At 48.0% G+C, this 24575-nt stretch overlaps 1 protein-coding gene across 6 annotated transcripts in view; it reads right to left on the bottom strand.

The window, feature by feature from the left end:
- Positions 1-468: 468 nt before the first annotated feature.
- The window catches only part of ILDR2 (immunoglobulin like domain containing receptor 2), a 62087-nt gene continuing 37980 nt past the window's right edge, over positions 469-24575 (bottom strand). For 2 of the 6 annotated variants that reach the window (XM_057315342.1, XM_057315339.1), the window contains 6 exons: positions 23168-23314; positions 21815-21991; positions 13542-13655; positions 9531-9747; positions 7511-8225; positions 469-6284 (listed from right to left, as the gene is read on the bottom strand). In XM_057315342.1, the coding sequence (XP_057171325.1) occupies positions 6249-6284; positions 7511-8225; positions 9531-9747; positions 13542-13655; positions 21815-21991; positions 23168-23314 (1406 nt within the window). In that variant the 3' untranslated portion in view covers positions 469-6248. The remainder of the gene's footprint in view (positions 6285-7510; positions 8226-9530; positions 9748-13541; positions 13656-21814; positions 21992-23167; positions 23315-24575) is intronic. The other 4 variants (XM_048225279.2, XM_057315343.1, XM_057315341.1 and 1 more) reach the window with 3 other exon arrangements.

Consider the following 24575-nt stretch of genomic DNA (forward strand, 5'->3'; position numbering starts at 1 on the left):
TACTCATCCCTTCTTTTGCCAACAAAGGTTTTAAGTGACCTTCTCTGAATTATGACGCTGTAGAATTTTTCAGATCTCTTCAGAATTTAAACTATCCTCCCACAAATAGCTTCCTTCCTCCCTTCCCCAAGTGCCATTTCTAGCAAGCAAATACTTGTGCCCTACTTGAAAATGAGCTAGGTACCATCACAATGACCACCATCTTTCCTACTCCTCATATTCTCCTGAATCTTAGTCTGTGGAGAGCAGTGAGAGTGGCAACAAGATCGATCCAGGCCACAGCTCATGAAACTGTGAAAACACACTTATGCTCTTTTAGCACTTGCCTCCCCTACAATCCACGGTGTTTAACCCTCTATTACAGTACTCAAAACAATCAGGATCATGTGATTTTTTTCCCCCTGAGGTCATTTAATGTCAGATCATGATTAAAAACAGTTGTATTAATTATGAGTTCTTGATAACAAATGTAGGTGAAATACTTTATTTAGATTAAAACATTACAAGCAAATTCACTTTCTATGTTTGACACTGAAAAAAAAAATCATGGGCAAGAGTGATACAACATTTTCGTTTCGATGCCACAGACAAGGCACAGAGTAACTGGGCAGGTGACTCTCACGAAACAGATTTCTGACCCCTTGGTCTTATTGTTCCTTCTAGTCCCCTCTTGTATATTCCCAAAAGGAGAATTCCCGTTGGATAATGTCTCATACCTTTGTCAATAAAGTGGCTTTTCCTTAAAGCCAAGGTAAGAGCGAAGTTATTTGTATCTTTCTGCTTTCCCAGAAGAGATGGGTCGGGCCACGTGTGCTTGGGTTCAGCCCCAGCAAGAAGCTCCAACGAAATTCTAACTACACAGCTGTGCCACTTCCTTCTGCATCTAGCCCTTCTCTAAAGTCCCCCAAGTGCAGGAAAGACGCCAGATAGTTCACTTCCAAGCGGGTTGCCCCTAAACCCTGGAATTCCGAGTCTAGCTGAATTTGTAGTTTGGCTCAGAAATTCCTCTTCAAGAAGGACTGTGAAGCATATTTTTGTCAAAGCCTTTTCCCCTCGCAGCACAGCTAGCGAAAAAGGAGCCGCCCCTCGAGGGAGGCTGGCTCCCATGCAGAGCCACATTTGAGGAGCGGGCAGCATGAAGCAGCCCTGACTGCCCAGCTTTGCAGCCTCGTCCCACCAGTGGCATGTGGGTGAGCACGGGGTCCAGGGCTCTTTGCACAAGCTGCAATCAGCCAGGTACCCGTCCTGTGGGTGTTGCATGAATTATCTGCGAAGAACCCTGGACACACAGAGGGCCTTTGGACTATAGGCAAATCACTTAGCTTTTCTCGACCTCAGCTTTACCTTCTGTTTGATGAGGAGGCCACGACACCCACCTTGCGTCTGTCGCAGGAGGGTGTTGGGAGGACCGAAGGCTATAATGCCTGTGAAAGTGCTCTGCAAACAGTAATACACCATAAAAATAACACAAATACTCTTAGTATTAAACTTATCACCCTCGGGCAGTGCCAAAACTCAGGATGCTGCTTGAAGCAGCTCAACATTCTCTCTGTTCCACTCTGATAGGAAAAGCCCCTTACTTAAAGCTCCATGGATCAGCTTCCCAGGTGACTAGGAGGTAGGATCCTAGCGAGAAAAAAAAAAACTAGGCACTTTTTTCCTCCAGGACTTTAAGTACCTGGGGCTCTATTTTGGTGAATTTGGATCTCTGCATCCTATAAATCACTTTTAAACTCTAGCAAGATCCTGGCAGCATCTAAATCTGATGTTGGAAGGGTATATAGCGTAGATTTTATTATTCTTTCCCAGCCCACTCTGGGTCTGAAGGTGGAACTGGGAGTTGGCCAGCTAGGCGGATAATCTGAATGCTTCAAAACATGATTTGCAATTTCCCCGATGGTGTCTTTTCTTTCTATTCATGATCTAAGTTTTGCTCAGAATGACATCAAGGGAATGAGAAAATTACCTGTAATTCCTGTTGTCAGCTCTGAGATTGTCACAATAGATCATTATTCTAGGATTAGAAACATCTAGAACCAGCTCTCAAGGAGGGTTCCTAGTTTTCCTTTCTCTCTGCCTCACACAGCTCTCCTACCTCTGGACCCCGGCGAGCCAGTCACCACCGTCACAGCCAGACTGCTGGGTGCTCCAGCGCTGCCATCCCCAAGGGAAGAGGACGTCTGAAGACATCCTCAAAGCCCAAGGAAGCTTCAGGACCAACTGTTCGGCGTACATCACAGGTATGATCTAGCCCAGCATTTCCCAAACACATCCGATCACAGGACTCTTCTGAAATATATGTTAAAAAAACACATACTCACTCCAGACCCACCCAATCAATCTCCAAGATGGGGCCCCACAAGATATTTTTTAACAGCAATCCCATAATTTGTATGCTTAGGCAATTTGGGGAAACACTGATCCTGCAGAAAAGACTTACAGGCTTGGGATCTCAAGGCCTGATTAGATTTGTAATTTCACCAATGGCAATGATGGTTTATTTCTCCATCTATAAAGAAAAGGGGGGCTGGACTGCAACGGTATCTGCGACTTTAGCCTCTCTCAAAGACTGCCGATAGCGATGTCTGTCAGAGCAGTTAGAAATACTTCGCGGATGTGGCTGTTTCCAGCATGGAGTGCCTCGGGCTAGAGTGGCAGCCCCTTCCCGCCCCCAGGCCTGTGCCAGGTGCAGCGTGAGGATCACGTGAAAGGAGATGAGAGGCCCGTTCTCTCTGCCAGACTTTCTCTGCATTGGCGCCAGCAACACTCCCGGCTGCAGAACTGAGTCCCCGGCCGAGCAGACACAGATCTCGCCTATGAGCACGCTTGGGCGGGAACAGCCAACACGTCGCATCGGGCCCAGGGCGAATGTCCCCAGCTTCCTAGCGAATCTACGCACGGGCTGAAGAAGCTGTTCTAGGGGATACCTCTTGCTCCCTGCATCCATACCCCCTTATCCAACACATCCCTGACTCAGCTGTGACTCACAGGCACAGAAGAGCTCCAGCATCATTCTGCTGGGCCCTCTGCCTTGTACCCCTCCCCACCCTAATTCACCTCTTCCAATCAGATTTTTTAATACTGGCTTTTCAGAACACGGAGCTTATCTTTGAATACAATGGATGGACAAACACACACAACATTTAAATATCAAAATATACCCATTTAAATTTAAAAACTTTAATTCTCTGGGTTTGTTGTAATTTATCCATAGCAATATTTCACATTGTATGCGTACAGTCTCCTACTTCTTTCTTGGGCATGTCTTCTTTCCCCTATTCTATTGCAGTGTCCCAATGGACAGAGATCATGTCTTACACGAGACTTATTTGTACCCCAATAAAACCTAGGAAGGAAGCTAGTATGTGTAAGTTCTCCCATGTGGGAAACACTATCCAGGGAAGAAACAAAAGGACCCACTGGGAAAAGCCGGGGTGCCGAGGATGGCCAGCTTTGCCTTTACTTGTCTAGCCAGTCTTGTCTCTAACCACATCCCCCAAAACAACAGTGTTCTCTCTCTCTGGAAGTTTCAGTGATTTATGCAGCCCTACAGGGGACAACCTGGTCCCATCTCCCCAGGTTATTTCAGGAGCCTGCTGTCTTCATGTTTTTTTTATTGTATTGTCTGTCTATAGTTTTGTTGTCTTTGGAATTGCAGGTTTCCAATTTTAATAATTCTTTCCCATGACTCCCCTAACTTTCTCCAAAATCCTACATGCCCTCGGCTAACGAAAGCAATTATGTCTGGTCTCTGCAGCTGGTGCTATGGGGCTCTTTGGTGGAGAGAAGCCTGACACAGTGCTCAGTATGATGAGATAATAGCTTCTACAGCTACCCAATATTCTCCAGAATTGCCTGAGCAAGTTGAAATCCAAAGCTGGTGACTAAGAAATGATGATGTTTAATCATCCTTTCCATCTGAATTGGGGCCCAAACAGACTAGACCTAGGCTCTCAGAGGCCAGGGACACCAGTGAGTCTAAAATTCAGCACCAGGGGTATGGCTTGTGCCTTCCTGCCCTTGGAAGTGCCAGCACTGGGCTGAACTGTCCCTGGTTCCTCTCGGACAGGCCAAAGCCATGGCAAAGTTCTTTGATAGGCCAAGTCTCATCCAAGCAACGGTAGCAACTCATCCTTCTGACCCTCACCAGCCACTTCTATATTTCATCGCACATGTAGGACTGTTTTGGAAATGCCACGAAGTAAATGGATACCAGCAGAATGGTGCTCTGGGACGAGGGCCCAGCTCCGGTCAGGACGCTCTGGAGAAGACCAAGAAGATGTTGAAGAAGAAACCTTCATAGGTTGCCCATGGACTCAAGGGTAGAAAATTGACCACTGCTGGGAGGCCAAGCATCACTGTCCTCCAGTGACTTTTGCTGGAACCATGGGTCCCACCATAATGGTACAGGGTGAAAAGCTTTGGCAAATGTTTGCCAAAGAAAATGGAGATTGTGAGACACCTAAGGTTAGATGGAGTTGGGGACTAAGGGGTGAACATCCAGACAAGGAGAAACAGTCCGTTTGTCCTTGAAGAGAAACGAACATTTAAAGGCTGCACCAACTTCTCAGGCCTTGAGTAGGAATGAATTTGGGCTGGGCTCAGCGAGGTGGTCCTTCTGTCCGGCTTGGCTGCTCACACACGTGTTTGCAATCTCCTGAGACTTGCTAGGCTCTCAGACGGGATGGAAGGGCTACTGGGCCTTTGTTTCTCGTCATGCAGCACGATAGCCCAGGCTTGTTCACCCAGGGGGCAATTCAAGGTTCCCAAGAACAGCAAGAGAAGACAGGCCCCATGCACAAGAATTTTTCAAGTCTCTGCTTGTGTTACGTTTGTTTTGGGCCACTGGCCAAATCAAATCACATGGCCAATCCCAGATTCGAGGGGTGGCGAAACAGACTGCATTTCTTGATGAGAAGGGAGGAAATTGTGGCCATTTTTTGCAATCTATACAAATTACAAAATCTGGAGATAGCTAGCTTTGGGATTTGGGCAAAACCTATCACTCAGGCAAGGGTGGGAACAGGAAATGCTCCTTCCTGAGAGAACAGTATCACTCATTTCCCACAGCATCCAGAACATCAGCCTGGTGAGGGAAGAGGTGCGTGCTCCACGTGTCTCTGGTGTCCTGGAGTAACAGAGCTGGGATGGCAGAAACGACTCACAGCAAATGAAGTAAAAAACCAGAGAAGACTGAGTGGAGTTTGTGGGGAAAATGGCCCACATTCGAAATACGATGAGATCACCTATTCTTTCCTCTTAAATTCTTTTTCATTCTTCTCTATTTTACATAAATAAATTGTAAATAAAATAAAATGCTGCTTTCTCCTTTTTTTTCCTTCCTTTTTTCTTTCATGTGTGTATTTTCAGCATTTATCAAAAGGCACCTGATGACATTTTAATCAGAGTGCAGAGGGAAGTGGGGCTCTGTGGGTGGCACCAACCTGTGGAAAGTCCAGGAGAAGGGAGGAGGAGGAGAGCCCTTAATGTCCAAGACTCAGATGTCACTGTGCACAGCAGAAAGAGGAAAAGCAGTTGAAGTTCTCGGAATGGAAAAAGAAATACTGCTGACATAGCTTTTCGCAAAGGTGTACTCTCTTTTGTCTTGTCCCAGCCACTCAAGAACTGTCATTCAAAACAGCAAATTGAAATTGTTTCTGTGATAGTCCAGCAGGTCACTGTCACTGAGCTCACCAAAAGCCCTCTGATTTTAGTGTCACAACAGTCATTGACTGGTGACTGGGAGGAGATGGGGACAAAAGGTATATTTTGCCTAAAGCTATCTTCTGTTGTTGGTCCAAGGCCTTCTTCTAATAGTAGTAACAAGTTTTCCTGTCTCTAAGCACAACACAGGAGGCACAGAAGAACATACTGTAGGCAGAGGCATTTTCTAGAGATTAGCAGTCAAGAGCTAATTCCCTTTCAGAATTGGAAAAGGAATCCTGGTTCAGCTAAGGAAGAACATCAGGCAGGATATGAACTCAGGGGGTGAGACACTCCATGTGTAGGAACGTTCTCACACGCAGTCATCTTCTGAAGTTTCCCAGACTAGTTAGATGTGTGCTGAGGTTTGGAATCAGCCTCCCTTAAAGGCTGCCCCCCATCCCTTGCCAAAGCAGAGATCAGCAAATCTTCCAAGGTGGTGGCCAGGGAAGGTCCTGGGGCCTGCTGGCTCTTGGATTTGTGTCTTGTCCCAGTAGTCTGCTTCTGATTTCTAGTCGCCCAAAGAGGTGTCTTCAAAACAAACATCAGACCACAAGGGACATCCTGGTTGGAAAGTCACTCTGGAAAAGTGCAGAAAGAGCACAACGTTAAACCACATGATGGTTAAAGAAACCCAACACAACATAACCGATGGTTCCCTGGGCAGAGTCCACAAACTGTTCACACTCTTGCCCACCCTGACTCAGGGCATCTCAATAGGCTTGTGCTTATGTCTCCTAAGCCTACGTTGGTGCTGAAGCCAACATATGTCTGATAGTACTTAGTTCTATGGCCACAGAACGACTTCCCAACCCTCCAGGGCCAACTACAATGTTCACAGCTCCACAACAGCCGGTGTGGAGGACACACCACAAACCCGATGTCACCTGAAAGTTCACTCCCTGCTCATGGTACCTCATGGGTCGTCTCACTGTTCTCTTTGGAGAACAACAAAAGATACTTAATTGTTTTGGAGGGGTTAATAATCCTGTCAAAACTTTTTTCCACTCATATTCTCTCCCCATATTACACGCTAAAGAAAATGTCCGCCTTGAATTGTGAAAAACAAAATGGTGGAAGAGGCAGGGTAACTGAGGAGGGCGCATAAGCACTTGGGCTTGCAGAGTGGCCTCCAGAGCACAGGGGGCAGAGACACTTCGGCAGCGGGGAGCGGACATCTGTGACTGGTCCCCCAGCATTTCTCTGAGGTCCAGAGCTCGCATCTGGGGGCTGAGGGATGGACTGGGCTGCTCCTGGCATTTACAGAGAAAGCAATAAAACCTCCGTAAGGCCAATTCAAAAGAGACAATTAACTGGGCAGGGACCAAAGGTTTTCCCTCACATACACAGAGCACCGTTTATAGCTTACATTCAACAAAATGTCAAAGGAGGAAAGAAGTGAGCTGTCCTTCAAAAATAGCTGGAGCCACTAACCTTCTCTGGGATGTGAACGCTTCGGGAATTTTCTGCAAGCTATAAACCCTCCCCAGAAGAGGTGGGAGATGGGGAGGAATGCGCCTATAGGCATGCAGAGAACATTCCGCAAACAGATCTCAGACGTCCACCTAAACGCATATGGCGGTAATGATGCCTCGAATCCCTGAGGCTTCTCGAAGCTGGTCTTAAGGATCCCAGACTCTCCATCTACGCACCTGCTATTTCTGCGTTTAGCGAGTCTCCTGGGGCCCCAGGCTTAGCGACTCCACCTGGTGCCGGGCAGGGCGCGGCCGGCACACAGGAGCCCAGCATCCGCTGCGCCCTCCCTCCCCGCCGCTCCCGCCCCTGCCACCCCCCGACGGGCCCCCACCGCGAGAGGCACCAGGCTGGGCCTCACGGTTTTCTTGGCGGGCTCCTTCTTGCGCTTCTTCTCCGAGTTGCTGTGGTAGGGCAGGTCGCGGCCGCGGTAGGACGGGCCCCGGCTCAGCTCGCGCTCGCTGTAGGGCGGCAGCGCGTCGTCGTCCGCAGAGTCGTCGTCGTCCTCGTCGTCGTCGTCGTCCGGCGGCGAGGCCGCCTTGTACGTAGAGGGCGGCGACCAGGCGTAGTAGGAGGCGCTGCGGCGGCCGAGCTGCGCGCTCAGGCGCGACGGCGTCTCCAGGCTGCCCCCGCGGCTGGCGCCTTCGGGCCGCGCCTGGCGCTCCAGGCCGCCTGCTCGGGGCCCGTGCTCGTACTTGGGGGCGGTGCCCGGCGTCCGGCTCACCAGGCGCGGCAGGGGCGCGTCGTCGGGCCGCCGGCGCGGGGGGCTGGCGGCCCAGGCGCGGCCCGCGTCGCCCAGGGGCTCCCGGCTGCGGCTCCGCGGGCCGTAGTACTCGTCCGGCGAGCCGTCCTGGTAGAAGCCCGCGAGCGCGCGCGCATCCGAGCGCTCGAAGCGGCCCCCGCCCCGCGCCTCGTGGCTGTCGCCATCGGCCCGGCGGGAGCGCGCACCATAGGAGTCGGCGAAAGCGGCCAGTTCGTCCATGGAGACGGCGGGCATGCCGGCGGCGAAGTTCTTCCGGGACAGCATCTCGGACTTGGAGCGCTGCTGGCTGCGGGCAGAGGGCAAGGAGGGTGGCGGTTAGCGGGGCCCGGCCCGTACCCAAGGTCGGCGCCTCTGCCAGGCCCGAGGTTGTGTGTGTGGGGGGGGAGGGAGGGCAGGCAGGGAGCCTTGGGGGGACGCCAGGGCGCCCACGTGCTCCTGGCTGGCCCAACAGCCTTGGACACCCCTGGCGCCTGGGACTCGCAAACAGTAAAGTGAGGGCTACCGTGCCGATCTCCTGAATTTGTGCTAAGCATCAAAAATGGAGTTGTGTGGCTAAAAATACTTGGTGATTTATATGGTGCTGAAGCACACAGTGGGGCCTTCTGATCATTATTATGCGACTTCTGGTTGACAAGTGCACGTCTCACTTCTCACACCCTCGAAGCCAGCGTGGGTGGTGTGGCTTGCGATACCGAGGATAGATACCCTGTGATATTTGGTGATATACAGAGAAGGCTTTTCCTCCCTGAGAGCCCACGGCCAAGTTAGCTCTGCAAGTTACCTGCATTTGGTAAGTCTAACTGAAAGACAACGTCTATTGTCCTTCAAGATAAAGGTCAGGTGGGTGGTGACTGCTATTCAGTGGGAAGCAGCTATACAAAACAGGGTGCACACCTCGGCCTCCCCCACCACTGACCAGGTGACTCCAGGTAACCTCGGTACATTTCAGTTTCCCCAGCTTAAAATGGGGACATTAACAGTACCTACCTTTCAGAGTTATGAGAATCAAATACAACAGTATAACATGTTTGGCATTTAACCTTTCACATAACAATGATCAAAAATGATGGAGGGGCCCCCGAGTGGCTCAATTGGTGAAGCATCTGCCTCTTGGTTTTGGCTCAGGTCAAGATCTCATGGGTTGTGAGAACAAGCTGATGCTGGGAGTCTGCCTGAAGAGTCTTTTCCTCTGCCCCTTCCCCCCAACTTGCTCTCTCTCGCTCTCTCTCTAATAAATAAATAAATCTTTTTAAAAATGAGGGAGATGATGATGGGAATTTTTAAAGGTTATAGCATAAACTGTTATGAGAAGGGCAAGGAAATGTTAATCACGTTCATTAAGGAGCATAGAGTACCCATTTCAAAGGGACTTGAATGACTATCACTACACATGGTGTCACAAGTGTTCCCTTGCCTAAAAAATATGAGAAGGGGATGTTCAACAGTCCCAGGAGAGGTGTGGCAGAGGACACCCTAGACTGGGAGACAGAGATGCTATGAGAAAAGCACAGCCTCAGAGCCACTCTGCCTTCCAGTTCCAGCCCCTTTGCCCTCAGACCCTGAGCGGCAGCCCTGGCTCGGCCACGTTCACCTGTACCTATAGCTCTCCCGATCTTCCTTGTTGTACTCCATGGCTGAGGGCCCCCGGCTCGCCCCACTGCTGCCTCCCATGACACCTGACCAGTAGTCAGGATTGCTCTCCAAGTCCCCCGACACAGGGAACTGCTTGCTTCTCATCTGGTGGTAGGCCTGGCGGAAATTGCTGTCCTCCTCATGCAGGGAGCTGAGTTCAGAGATGGTGTTGTTATCTGCAGGGACAAAACCAGGCATGTCAGAACTTTCTACACATTAGGGTGGGAACTCTGTTAGGGGCTGAGACCAAGGTTCTGGGGAAGCTCCCTCCCGAAGGCTTCAGTCCTGTTCAGGTTTGGTTGTAGACCTGAACTAAGGGTGTTTGTGTTCTTAGTTCAGCGGAAACTGGCTCCCTCCAGAAGCCCACTTGCTTATAGAGAGGAAGATTTCCTACATGCTTTGTTCTTAGAAAAGGAAAACAATTGCTATTGTCCACCTAACGCACGTTTCCCAGAAGCTGGGCTCTTTGCAGCTGGTTTCCTCCTGGGGCATCAGCATCCTTGTTCCAATGTTTTTCTTCTTCTTGTATAATTCTTTGAAAGCTATGATAATCCCAGGCATGTTGAGCCAAAAGGGCCAAAAAGAGAGAGAAGCCACAGTTCACAAAATCTGCCTTACTGTTGGCCGAGTCCCAAGATGGGCCGTCAGAACCAGTACAGCCCCGTGCTTTAGAGGAACCCCATTCCAGCCTCCTTCAGTTGCGTGCTTCACCATAGAGCACGGTCCACAGGGTCAAGGGGATTGCACACCTAGTACCCAATCATCTCCTTTCTGGATGCTCATCCAGGAACGTGGACTACCCTTCCCAATTTGTACCAAGTCCGTTTCCAGGGCCTACAAAGACTTCTTTGCCTCCCTAAAGAATATCCCAGGTGTATGCGGCCCTGGGTGGGTAGGACAGCTGTGTAGAGTTATGGGAAGAAAAGAGAGGTGGGCTGCACTTACGGCCTCTTGGCCTCCACTTGTACTCTTCCTACAAAGAAGGGGGTGGGGAATGGTCACAGTTTTCTCATTTCCTAACGTGGCCTAAGTAGCATTTTGCAAAAGCACTTGTGAACAAGAATCTGAGTCTAGAAAGAAAAAAAAAAAACCTAAAACCCAACCATTTGTTTACAGAACTTTGAAATGGATTGAATATCATTTTACTTAAAAAACACATCTAGTGAATCTATTTGTAATGCAACTAAATCCGTTTGTTTTCTAAAATTCTTTGGTTAGCACTTCAAAATATTATCAAAATCAACATTTACAAGGTGTAAGGCTTGGCTGTTGAGTCAAAGGTAAGCCAAGATAGGATGTGGGCAGCACAGATCAGGTTCCCCCCTACTTCTCTTCCCTATCCCCAAGAGTTCTTGGATGAGCACTGCCACCCACAAAGGAAAGGAAGGGCCTGCCCTCCCTCCCCTTGCTGCATAAACACAGCCTCCTTGTCCTGTTGTATCCGGTCTGGGCTTACTGCGAATGCCATTCATTTTGGTCATGCAATCAGTTGGTTTTCAATCATAACCTAATTGTTAAGCCTTTTCCTCCTCCTAAGGAGAATGGACTAGTTAGTACCCATTTGAAAGGAACATAACGCAGATACTCCTGATTAATAAAATCTAGAACCTTCCTTTTCTCATGATCCCAGTGAATTCTCATCTCCTGGGAACAGTACAGAAGAGAACTTTAAAATGCATCAAGTGAAACTATTGAAAAATCCCATGGTTGGCCCAGAACTTTCCTTAAACTTCAGGGAATAATGGATCTTTTCCATTTCTCCACATAATGAGGGTTGTCTCAGTTTTCACCATCCATAGCGATGGACTGTCTGGGTCGTACGCTGCTGTCACGGTTCGGCCACATAGAACACAAACATCGACATCTCCGCTTCACAAACACCTAATAATGCAGCTCTAGGACAGGATGGGCCACCTTCTCCTGTAAAGGGCCAGATATTGAGTATTTTAGGCCTTGCAAGCTGTAACACTGTCACAATTATTCAACCCCGCCATTGCAGGGTGAAAGCCGTCTTAGACGTCGTATCAGTGAACTGGCCTGGCTCTGTTCCAGTACGAACTATTTCCAAAAACAGGAGGTGGAACATATTTGCCCTGGGAGCTGTTGTCTGCAAGACCACTACACTGGGATTCTGGACTGAAAATCTCCCAAGAGCAAGCCCCTACTTACAAGGGGCAAGGAAAGTGAGGATCTTCCTGGCTAGCAAATTCAGGGACCTGAAATTCCCAGTTCTCACAGAATCTTATCACAACCTGAAACCATGAGATCCATCTTACAACGAGATCTTCAAGACTGTCCCTTGGCCACCACCCACGCCAGGGTTTACTCTGCTCTTCAGAAAGAGAGCCACTCAAAGTCAAGCAGACTCTATTCCTACTTCATCTCTACGTAATTACTGTAACGTCAACCTGCAAGCTCCAGGAGACCCTGGTTCCAGTCCCTGCTCTGGCCCTGAAGTACCAACACCAGGTGCTTTCCCTCTGCTTCCTTTCCTCCTCTGTAAAATGGGGGGGATGGATTCAGCCACCTCAGTCTCTTCTGCTCCAACACACTCAAGTCCTAGGAGGTAGAAGGCTGTGATCTCTGAACAGAAACAGCTACTACCATGGAACCATCCAGTTTGCTCAAAAACTTCTTGTGTGAAGAGCACAGGACTGGGAATCAGAGCCCTGGGTTCCAATCCTGGTCCGGTCACTTCAACCCTCTGGGTCTCTTTTGCCTCATCTGTACACTGACGATTGACCTCGGCCATCGCTAAGGTCCCCTTGGATGCTCAGATTCCATTACCTTATGACCAGCCAGTCCCTGGAGACCATTTTAATCCAGGTAGACAGGAGACATCCCCTAAATCAGGATCCATCCTTTAGTTTCAACCTCAGTGTTTAACTCTTTCTCTGAGCTGAGAGATTCATAGCTTTCCTCCCCAGGCTCCTTCTCCTTGATGGCTCTCTCTGTCCCCTTCCAGGGCTCCATGGCAACACATTACAACTAGCTTGTCATGCGGTGACATCTGCATTCCTGACATTCCAATCTGGAGATGGTCTTTTTATAGTCAGTGCGGTGGGAGGAAGCAGCAATGGATGCAGCTCAGACAGGATGAATTTAGCATTGCAAACGGGGAGGAATATGTTGTCCTTAATCTGAATAAAGTGCCTCTAGTCTGGGACTGTTTCCCCAACAATTCCCTCAAGTCTCTCCTCGCTTCCAAGGCGAGGAGGGTTCAAAGAGAGAGATGGAGTGACCTCACTGCCGTGCCTGCCAGCACCCTCCAATAATGAGCCCGTCCGTGCCAGCCCTGCCCTGCGCTGCCTCTCATCATTGATGGTCGTTTGGAACCCACCCCCAGTAATCAGCTGTGTCAGCCGCAGCATGTCCAAGGGCTGTGAGTTGAGGTTGGGTGGCCCTGCCATCTATGAACTCAGTAATTTCAAGGTTCTTTTGACAAGAGGGGCAGCCCCTTTGCCAGCCCCCCATCTCTGCCATTGGGGCTATCAGAGGAACATAGGCCTCTCTTTTGTAGATTCACTTGGCAGACTTGTTCTTCCACTTCTCTGAGGCCTCCATGTAGCCAGTCGGCAGCCGGACTGTGGTTCAACGGTAGGGGTTTCCATGTTGGGAAAAAACTCACATCTTTAGCCATGACTTTGCATATATTTTAAAGAGAGTAGTAGGGAAAGACCCTTTGAATAAAACATTTCCAACCCCAGGATTGCATTGGCCCCAGCAATGCTCACGGCCCCAGGGACAGGAACAGCACAAACCAAGGTGGTACGCGACTGCTCTCTTTCACACCAGGAGCCCTTTTTCTCCCTTCCGTGTACTCGGGGCTACTGTCTTCAGGACCTCACCAGCACCCCTGCTAGTTCTAAGCCCTGAGAGCTCAGGGCTGCCCAAGTCTGGTAACCCCCAAACCCCCTTGAGCCACAAAATCCTGCCTGATGCACAGATCACATAGAACTAAGATGCTCACATCTGCCTCTCATCCTTCTGGCTGGATCAAACTGAGCCAGTTCTTTCTCGACGTAGTACAGGACCTTCATGGAGTCTCTCTCTTTGTCGGCTTGAATCCGGTAACCTTTGCGAACTGTTGAGAAAAGGACAGGAAGGGCAGCTGAAGAAAGCAGGAAGGGGCCTCCATTTATTTTACCAAGTACAACACGTAGTTCCTGCTTATAACAATGCTTTTTGAAATCGCCAGAGATCATCGTCTATATTTATACTGATGGAACCATACCTGAGATGCCTTTTATCGGAGGGTGCTCCTGGAATGCAGGAACAGCAGGCGAACAACAACGTTCTATTACAGTACATTTTGGGTCATTTGTGAAGTTCTGCTTCCTACTTTCTGACCTCCTACAGCTCCACTTAAAGCTCAGGGAAGCATACTCACACTTAAAAAAAGGACAATTTTCTAGACTGAGGACACATCCCTCTATACCATCGGAGGGTCGCATCTTCACTCCGTGGGAGAGCACGTAAATAAAACAGACACCCAAACATCAGGGACCTTGACGAAGGTGGCCTGAAAGCCTCTAGTTTCACGGGAGATGATGCAAAAATTCCATAGCAGGGGGTGCATAGGAGCCAGTATGATAGATTATCAGATGCGTTAGTGCAAACAAGGTGCGAAATACCTGGGTGGCTAATCATGGTTCCATTTTATTTCTTTGACATTTTCCTTTCAGGAGAGGGAATACCATATTCTAGACATGATTAATTCAACCTGCTGCTCCGTGGTTACAAGCAGGTGTTATTTGGGGGGCTTAATAAAAAACAAAACTAAAGCTTGAGAGATATAATACCATCTCCTACGTTCCCATCACTCATACTGTCAGGAACAAAGGCTGTTTAAGCCCCACATCACTTAGTATCAGTCAAGTCCAATACCAGCCCCAAGGGTGATCAGACACAGGCAAGTTTAATCTTCACAAACAGGAGAAACAAGAGAGAGAGAAGGACGCAATGGAACGGGGACAGAACCACATGGTAAGAGACAAGACTCATCGTGCGCTCTACATGTGCCAGGTACTGTGTTAAATGCTTTACGTGGACATTCGTTCCTCACAACCCCTAGTGAAGTTACTCTTAGCCTTGATTTATGGTTGAGAAAACTTTGGCTCAGAGAGGTTTCATACACTTGCTCAAGAATAACTGGCAGCACTGGGGCTAGAACAACGTAATCGGACTGAAGCCACTCTGGAGCCCAGAAGCAGACGTGGTAAGGAGGGACAGAAGAGGAAGACAAGAAAGCCCAGAGCAGGAAATGCTCGTAGGTGTGCCACGGGTGGTACGATCGGAGGCACGGTCCTATCAGCCCTATCTTCTGGCCAGTCAGCACTATACAACGGGATGGAAGCAAGTAACCCAACTCCCAGCATTCACTCTTCCCAAAGTAGGGCAAATACCATGAAGAAGCCACATGACCGACCACGTGTGCCTCAGAGGAGACCCTGCTTTCTGCTTTCTGGTCATGTCACCCTGGCTATGAACAAAGTCCCGCACACAAATGATGCACATGGAAGATGGAAATACAGTCTAGCACGGCACTCTGATCACAGCCCTGGCACTGAAGACTGAAAGCACGCCCCCCACACCCATTTGCAGGTGCACTGGTTTTCTATAGGAGAACATTTTGGGCCACTCATATTCACCTCAAATTGTGGAATTACTTTAAAAAATTAATGAATCTTGGCACACGCTTTTAAGTGGCACCTTCTCCTGGAGGTTAGATCCATAATCCTTATGCCGAAGCAATTATTAGTCGGATGATTTTATTTATCAAGCTACACGCCCTCCCGTCTCTGCAGAGGCGTTTACAGAGTTGTACAGACAGTTCAATTAAAATGCAATTATCCCACGGAACTGCGATGTCTGTGCTGAGGCAGTTATGTCTGATGGGTGAGACACAGGGCTAGGAACTAGGGAACCAGGCGTTTCTGGGCCTGTTGCTGGTTTGTTGAGGGACCTCAAATAGATGATGACCTATCAGGGACCCAGTTTTCGCATCTATAAAATGCAACTACTACTTCCCAACCTCTCTCTTCATAAAGAAGAGAAGATAAATAAAGAAAAAAAATTTTTTTTAAAGAAGACAACAAAGACCAAATCAGTATGAGTCCTTTGTAATTATTAGGGCAGCTCAAATGGCACCACATCCAAAAAGCTTTCTCTGATTCTCAGAGCTAGAAAGTTCTGTTTCTCCTCTCTCTCTCCATCTCATTTCTTTCTTATAAATCATTTACTTTGAACTTTCATTATGACCCTCAATATATTCTCATTTGTTCCAAATTATTTCTATAAATGTCTAATCTTCCCAAAGATTCTTTTTTTTTTTTTTAAGATTTTATTTATTAAGTTGACAGAGAGACAGCCAGCGAGAGAGGGAACACAAGTAGGGGGAGTGGGAGAGGAAGAAGCACGCTCATAGCGGAGGAGCCTGATGCAGGGCTCGATCCCAGAACGCCAGGATCACGCCCTGAGCAGAAGGCAGACACTTAACGACTGCGCCACCTAGGTGCCCCCTTCCCAAAGATTCTTGAAGGAAAAGAATCCTTATTCTAGATCAGTGTAAAGCCCAGGACACTGCTTGGTAGGCACTTAATAAATGTTTGTTTGAGCTGAACTGGTGCCAGTCTGGGGATGGTTATGAAGTTAATGATTTCTTTGGAAATAGTATTTTTAGTAGAGTTTCCCTCTCTAGACTGTAAACTTCCTGAGGATAAGGACCAGTTCTCTCTGTTTATTTCTGCATCCCCAGCACTTAGCACAGAGCCTGGCACACTGTAGACTCTCAAAACATGTGTGTTTGTATGAATGGATGAATGGATGAATGAATGAATGAATGAATGAATGAATGAATGAATAGAAATCAGGAATAGAAACTACATCACAAGGGATTAAAAGTAAGACAGAAGCAGCCACATGGTTGATTTATTGGAGGGTTTTGACCAGGAAGGGGAGGACTTGAATGGTAGCTTGAGGGAGCAGCAAGGCTTAGGCAAGTTTTGTTGGTATTGCTGATGGTTATTTTTTAAAGGAGAAAACTAGCATTTTATAGTCGTTAGGGAAGGGGCCTACTCTACCTGAGCTATGGCATTATCTAGGTGTTTTTAATACGTGAAGCACTATTAAGGTAAGCATTCAGTCATACTGAGATAGAGTGGAGGTGGGGGGTTGTTGCTTTCTGGAACAATGTACCAGCTGTCTCCTGGTGGTGAGACATGGCGGCCACTAGGAGCAACTTGGTTCACTGCAACTTGGACTAGAGCTTAGATTGTTTTCTGTGTCATTATAACAAATTATAGTCCTCGTTATGAGGCAGATTTGATTATGCACGCACAGGTTATCATGTCCCTGAAAAGTTACAGTAACTATATACAGCCTCGAATGAAGACGGTAGGTTCACCTTTCAATACTGGCATTATACAGAGCCTCCGCCAGAATAGATATTTTCAGCCTTGACTTCTCAGTCACACCAGCTAATGTCTTCAGAAATCTAAATCCCTCTAATTTGCCAAGAAGGACAGAGGCAAAGTACTGATATTTAGACTTCAGAGGTATCATCCTTTGGTTTCATAACTAAAAAGCTAGGCAACTCTCCCAGTAAAAGGTGCTGTGTTTTTTGGTGTTTTTTTTTTTAATCCATAATTTGAAGATCAGAGAACTCTTATGTATGGTGATATTTTAATACGACATGTCCTAGACTACTGGCCGAAGTCCAGCACTTTTTGGAAAATGACTTTTTTCTCCCAGAGATGTTTCAGTTTAGGGTGGATGGATGATTTATCTTTTTCAAGTTCTGTCTGGTCGAAGTCCTTTGGTTGGTGTAGCTTTTCCTACTTCAGCTCCTCTAACTTATCAAGCAAACTTGGCTTTAGTGTGGAGGGAATACTGGGACATTCATTTTGATGCCAAGCTATCACTTCAAAAATTGTTGTTACAGTAGTTGGGCTGATACTTTTGACCCAGTTAGCTGAAAATTAACTATTTTTCAGCTAATTTCTCCTTTACAGCCAAATCTATCTTATAAAACTTGCAAAAGAAGTCTCTAAGGCAGATACCCATGGATATATAGCCTTGTTTTTCCTGTCCTATCTTAATGAGCTAAGTAAGGCTGTTTATGGATGATAGAACAGCTGCCAGATTCCACCCCCAGGGTGACAGCAGCTCAGTTGTGGGAGAAGTGATGCTTAAAATTTGCATATTCTCTGTATACATACAGTAGGCATATATATAGACACACATCCTTATTAGTTTTGAAAATGACATTTCAAAACCCTACTTGCCTACTCAATTCTTTTGTAAGAAGGATGAGTGGGGGCCAGGTAGATGTGAAAATGAATTAGAGCAAGGCAAGAGGAGCTGTGGAAAGCCGAGGAAGGAGATAGTTGCATTAATCAAGGATGGAGATGATGGTAGCAAGGACTAGGATAGTACAATAGAGATGGAGGGAAGCAAACCGGTTATTTTGAGATATAATCTGAAGGCCTTGGTGATGAACCAGATGTGGGAAGTGAGGAAGAGATAAGGATGAGGTCCCTGCTTCTGGTTTGGGCTGCTGAGTGGACAACAGTGCCATCCACTGAGATAAGAAATATAGGAGTTCGTTTGAAGTCGAAAAACAGTGGATTAATTCAATTTCCTAGAGTTTAAGTTTGAAATGCCTGTGAGATGTCCAGAAGGCAATTTGATATATGGGACTGAGGAGCAGAGGAGGGGTTGGAGATAATGACTGGGAGTCACGAGAAGAAGACTGAGCCATGGGAGTAGATAAGATATCCCAGGGAGAAGACCTTGGACAAAGCAGGAACACCAACATCTGGGGTGTGTACAGAGGAAGGATTGCCAGCAAACAGCAAAAGAGGTAGGGAAAATGACTAAATAAAGTGTTGAGGAAGGCAAAGAAAGGTGAGGGGGGCATAGGTGGTAAATGCTTTTGAGAAGTCAAGGGATGTAAGAAGTGAGAAGTACCCATTAGATTAAGCAACAGGGCAATCTTCACAAGCACTGGTTTTTGGAGTAGTGAAAGCGACGGCAAGATGGAAGTTAGTTGAGAAGCTGGTGAAAAGCAGAGGAAATGGAGACATGAAATATTCAAAACATTGAAGGAGTTTGGCTATGAAGAGGAGAAAATGCACAGGGAAGTAACATCAGAGGACTATGAGGGTTTTGCAAATTGTTATACTTTAATGGGAGAGATTTAAGCATGGTTTGAATGCTGCCAGGAAGGAGTCACTAGAGAAGGAAAGGCTGGTAGCGATGAGAGCCAATCTTCCGATTGGGTGGAGCATGGATACTCAACAAAGATGAACAGGCTGCATCCAGAGCAGGACAGGAGGGGACAGTCTTCTTCTGTTGGAACAGAGATCTCAAACGAAGAACAGGGGAAGGCATCAGGGTGCCTCTCATCTCTCCCATTTGGTAACCTTGCCTTTTCAACTACCCAGAGGGTTCGAAAGGGTATTGTGTACAAATGTTGCTAGATGATTACTCTAAAATCCCTAAAATTAAAGTAGCATACAAGTATAAAATAGGTGAACTTTACATCTTTTAAATCAGCATTTCTTAATACCTCTAACATTCTTTCAAAAATAAGCTACATGAAACATTGGCTTAAACCACCTTTTTCTTAAAGGACAAAGAGCCAAATGCCATCAGTGAGTCTGGCCATGGGACCATGAGTACAGAAATGTATCCACTGGGGGGATTATGAAGAATTCCATCCTGACTCAATGAGCCAGATGATGACACCCTGGGCCACACTCGCTGTGGCCGACGTCAGCTGTACACCCTTCCCTTTCTCCTTGCTGATAGAACCCTGATTTTGTTCATTTCCAAGATGAATAGTGTTCTGGCCTAAGACATGAGTCTTGATTAGCTCAAGCCAATCTAGGATAGAAATGGGCACAAGACACAGTCCTTGTCAATAAAACTGCAAGGAGAAGTCTGTTAGGGGGAGGGGGCTTCTGGAAGAGTTTTCCTCACTCTTGAGAAAAGCAGCACAAGGAAGAAGCATATGTTTTCTATCTCTGCACGTATTTAGTACCCGGAACTATGGCAGTCCTCATAGGGTCATGAGGGGAACCGGCCCAGAAGGACAAACAAAAGACGTAAAGAATGAAGTCCTTCAGTGGCGCCACCTGAATTGATCAATTTCCAACCCTGGAGCCATCTTTCCTTGGGATTTCTTGCTATGTGAAATAATAAATGTTCCTATTTTTCAAGCCACTTCTTTTTTTTTTTTTAAGATTTATTTATTTATTTTGAGAGAGAGAAAGACAGAGACAGCATGCAGGGGGGAGGGGCAGAAGCAGAGGGAGAGAGAGAATCTCAAGCAGACTTCTGCCACTGAGCATGGAGCCCAACGTGGGGCTCGATCTCACCACCATGAGATCATGACCTGAGCCGAAATCAAGAGTTAGATGCTCAACCGACTGAGCCACCAGGTGCCCCCAAGCCACTTCTAATTGCTGTTGGTTAGTAGGGCAGGATGGGGCCAAAATGATTGAACTGCAACAAGCAGGAACTAGAAAAAGGTTGAAATCAGGAGAGAGGAAGTATTTGTCATCCTATGAATAAGAATCATTTCATTATGAGAATCCGTCTTAAAAAAAAAAAGTAATGGGTTCTGGTGGGAAGGAAGGATAAAAAGACTGGAAAAAGGGAAAGCTGCAAATGAAATATGAGACAAGTTCCATTAACATCCCCAGGCCCACTCCATCCTTGGGGAAATGAACTGTATTGTCTTTCTCTCTCTAATTCCGTGTGTGTCCTTGATCATTAACTTTTACTTCTCAGTCTGTGACTCATTCCCAGGCTCAGACGTCAGAATTCTACTAATAGTTTCAGGGAGAAAAAAACCACAAATACCCATTACTCACGGAGGATATCCACTCCTTCCACGGTCAAGCACTGACAGTTCATTCAGTGGCAAGACGCTCTTTCCTGCTCCCACTGAAAGAAGTCCAGATACCCTCCAGGGGAGAGATGTCTGTTTTACCAACCCTACTGGCTCATCCACACCTAGGAATTTTAAAATCACCTCCTAAAGATACTGCACACACGTCTAACCTTTATACTCTGTCATCTCATTCAAATGCCTCCAGGAAAGCTACACTTGAATGCCCCTCCACCCCCTCTACCCCTCTGCCCTTGCCAATAACCATGCATTCATTGTGCCCTAAAACAACATGAAAAATTTCCATCCAAATAAGCTCTCCTTACCAATTATTCTGTCTATCATGTGCATTGCTAGACAACTTGGGCTCATCCTGAAGCCCCCCCTCTCCTTCATTCCCTAAAGTCCTATTTTGAAGTATCTCTCGGATTTACCTACTCGTTTCAATTCCCACGGCCTCTATCATGGCCCAGATGCTCTCATAGACCGTGAATGGCTTCAATCACCTCTCAGCTCGGGATCTCTGATCCCACTCTCTTCCGCTACCGCTCGCCTTATCAGCATGTCAGCTCTCCAAGAACTCAGGAACCTTCCTGCTGTGGTTCCCACTCACTTACCGCACCAAGCCCTGGGAGCTTCTGGATGGGTTTCAGGGCCTTTCCTAATCTGGATGAGGCTCCACCAAAGCCCTCCACTTTCTTCCAGTTGGCCAAGCTGGAGACTGTCAAACACCCACCCTGTTCTTCCAGCTCCAGGCTCCCACCATGTGTCCCTCCTGGGGGGTGCTCCGCACCTCCCTCTCTGTTCTCCTATTCCTTTGTGTTCCTCTAGGCCCAGCTCAAATCCACCTGTTCCCTGAACCCTCTGTAACCGCTCTAGCTCTTTCTCCTTTGAACTCCCAGCACCATACTCTTTGCAGATCTAATGGGCCTAATAAAAATCCATTCTCTCTCCCTGGCTGGGCCATACTGCTTCGTACGCAAACCATGTCCTATACTTCTTAGTGTTCCTCACAGTGCCCATTACAGTCCTGAACACTAGATAGGGATGAGATAACTATTTATGAACTGGATGATCAACATTCAAGGGGTACCTTGCCTCTTTTCCTTATCACTTTAGTTACTGAGGAGCCGGGGAAGAGAGCAGGGACAGCTACATCCTGCAGTCCTTGGAGAGCCTGACATGCACTCCAGGTGATATCAGATACAGCTGGAGGGATCCCATTTCTGGAATGGAGATCATCATTTTCCAAAGAAGAGTCACTGCGCGGATGGTTCCTATCAGTAAGGAACCGGAGTGGAAGCCAGAGAGGAGCATGGGGCAGGGCGGTCTGGAACTACATTTACCACTGTGGCTTCCTCCAGTGGAGTCACTTGGTGCCAGGGGAGGCGGATGCGGCTTGTCCATCAGCACGCCAGATGAGGGGGCTCCTCCCAAGGGGACAGAGGGGATGGAGTAGGGGCCGGGGACACCGGAGACAGAGGGAGGGTACCCGGCCTTTGCTGCTTTCCCTGCTTCATACACTGTGGAGGGAGATGAAGAGCAAAAGAGATTATATTATCGTCCCACCCTCCACAACCCTCACACCAAAACTGCCTGAAGATGTGCTTAAGGGAGCTCCTGGATGTGTGCCTGTGCGTGTGCGCGCACGCGTGCTCACGCGTGTGAATGCATGTGCGCGCATGTATGCACGTGTGCACGCAGGCACGCATGCATGTGTGTTCTCCTAGGCCTGAACTGATGCATCGGAACCACTCTCCCCCACTCCCTTGGACTCCTCCAGCTCCACCAAAAGGCAGTGACATAAGGAATTACGGTGTTTAGTACCTGGCAACCGAGTAATTAAGCAGTACTAGGCGCTGTCGTGGCAACCTCCCCAGTGACAGCAGCAGCCCACTCTTAACCACACTGTCTGTGGGCTGCCTCGGTCCCTCTGGAGGAAGCCCAGCACCAGGCCACTCTGGGCCACCTCCAGGATTCTAAACCTCTTCTAGAGAGGCAGGACAGGCAATGAGCTGGCACATGGCTCTGCTCTGTGATCTCAGAGGCAGAGCAAATCACCTGACTCCTCCTGGAAACTGCTTTATTCCTAAGGACACTACAGATCCATGTGTATCTTCCTCCTTCAGGATGTACCTGGTTTCTGGCAGGGGTGCCCAACTTAGTGGCTGCACGGGCTCGGCCATTAAGGTACAATTGTGAGTCCCCAAATGAGGACGAGCCCCTTGGCGGACCATTTTGTCACGGAAATAAATAAAAATCATCCGTGGCTGGATGGTGGGCAAAGGCTGTAGTTTGCACACTCTGCTTGTCAAAAGCGGAGTTCTCTGCATATGAGAGGCATGACCAGAGAAGGGTTCCTCTAGCCTGAATGCCTGAAGAGAGGGCAAAATCCTTACCCCCAACCTGACCATCTGGAACCTGCCCTTCCTCTCATCAGGAGTGCCAATGAGAAATGCAAAGGCAGGGGTGATTGGTGTGGATAAAAAGTATGGAGAAGTGCATGCACGTGAGAAGGCAAACAAGGATGGTCATCTCGGGGAGCCAGGGGCTCCTGGCAGAGGAGTGAGCCTGGAACAACCAACTTTTAAGGTGGAAGGGAAGGAGGTGGAGAAGAAAGTCAGGGCACACAGCTGTCTGATGGAGAGGTGACATCTCTTCTGGTCGCTCGGCGTCTCCCCACTGGTCACCGTACTCACAGGCCTGCGGGCAGCAGCAGGAATCTGGACAACACGGGCAGCGGATGTAGCAGCAGCAGCTGTGCGGGCAGCACTGGCACCAGCAGATCCCCACCAGGACGAAGAAGAGGAAGACTCCCAGCATCACCAGGCCAACAAACACCCACTCTGGAAGGACGCACAGAGAAACCCACACTTGAGGTGGCCCACCTCATCGCTGTCTCCTGTCAGAGGAGTGGGTGGGGTGGGGGGGACCTGGGGAAGTAAGCATCTCATGACAGGGCACAGAGCTCCCCAACTCAGGAGGAACTCTGGGAGTGAGAAGTGTAGACTTGACATGGCGGGGGTATGCAGAAGAGGGAACAAGGTTACCTGGGGTCATACTGAGCACATGTAAAGACCAGCACAAAGTGGTGGCGGAGTTTCAGGGCCCCCTCCTGGCAAAAGGGTTTATCATATCAACTGTAGTGTCAGAACAAGTATGGGACAAGAGCAGAAAGGGTCCCAGCTGAGGAGAGGAGGAATCTCGCTTGCTGAGCTGTGAAGTGGCAGGTTCGGTGAATATGTTCCTTTTGTGGTCAAGTTATTCTTACCTATAAAAATATAAGTCCTGAGGAGGAGTTCTCTGTGTCACATGGTCTAAATCAGAACATATTTAGGTGGTCCGGGTCTCTTATGTGTTCGTCTACTTTCCCTGCCAACCACCCCCGGAACACCTTTCCCGCACTCAGCATCAAGGCTGAGGTCAAAGCCCTTTGCTTCTATCTGTGGAACAAACCATGGCTAGAGGAAACTAGAGACAAAGACTCAGGGACAGAATATGTTGTCCTCATGCCCCAGGAGTGGCTTGGTTTGATCGCGCTCAGGCCAGCCAGCAGAGCCATGGCTAAAATGGTGCAGGGCTCTGACGACTCTGCTGGCTGTTCGTCAACTTCTGCTATTTTCACACCTCCACCAGAGGCCGGACACAAATTCTAGTTCATTTGCTCATCCAAAAGATTCGAGAAAGGAAACAAATTCCATTTGGCTTACATAAAAATGACTGTGACCGTCGAGTGACTTTATGTCATGCTTTCAGGACTTGGCTAGAGGACCCAGCTTCCCCCTGGAGGCCTGGGACAGGCTGGAGTGAGCCAGGATTTCATTTAAAAGTCCAAAGATTAAAGTGATTCGTTTTGTTTGAAGGCCACCTACCAAAAATTTCTTTACGATGCACTTTAAGTACATACTGTTTTTCTTAAATTTTGGTTATTAAATATTCCTTTAATTAAATGGACATTCAGTTGGAGCTTGAGAATATATTTTTGTTATATAAAGGGTTTTGTGTTAATGCTAAAATTATCTGACCTTTGTTTAGAACATAATTTCCTCAGGAAGAAAACAATTTATGTTTCCTCAATGTCCCTCCTCACTCGTCCATCTGAAATAC

Source organism: Ursus arctos, unplaced genomic scaffold (assembly GCF_023065955.2).
Source record: "Ursus arctos isolate Adak ecotype North America unplaced genomic scaffold, UrsArc2.0 scaffold_2, whole genome shotgun sequence".
Classification (NCBI taxonomy): domain Eukaryota; kingdom Metazoa; phylum Chordata; class Mammalia; order Carnivora; family Ursidae; genus Ursus; species Ursus arctos.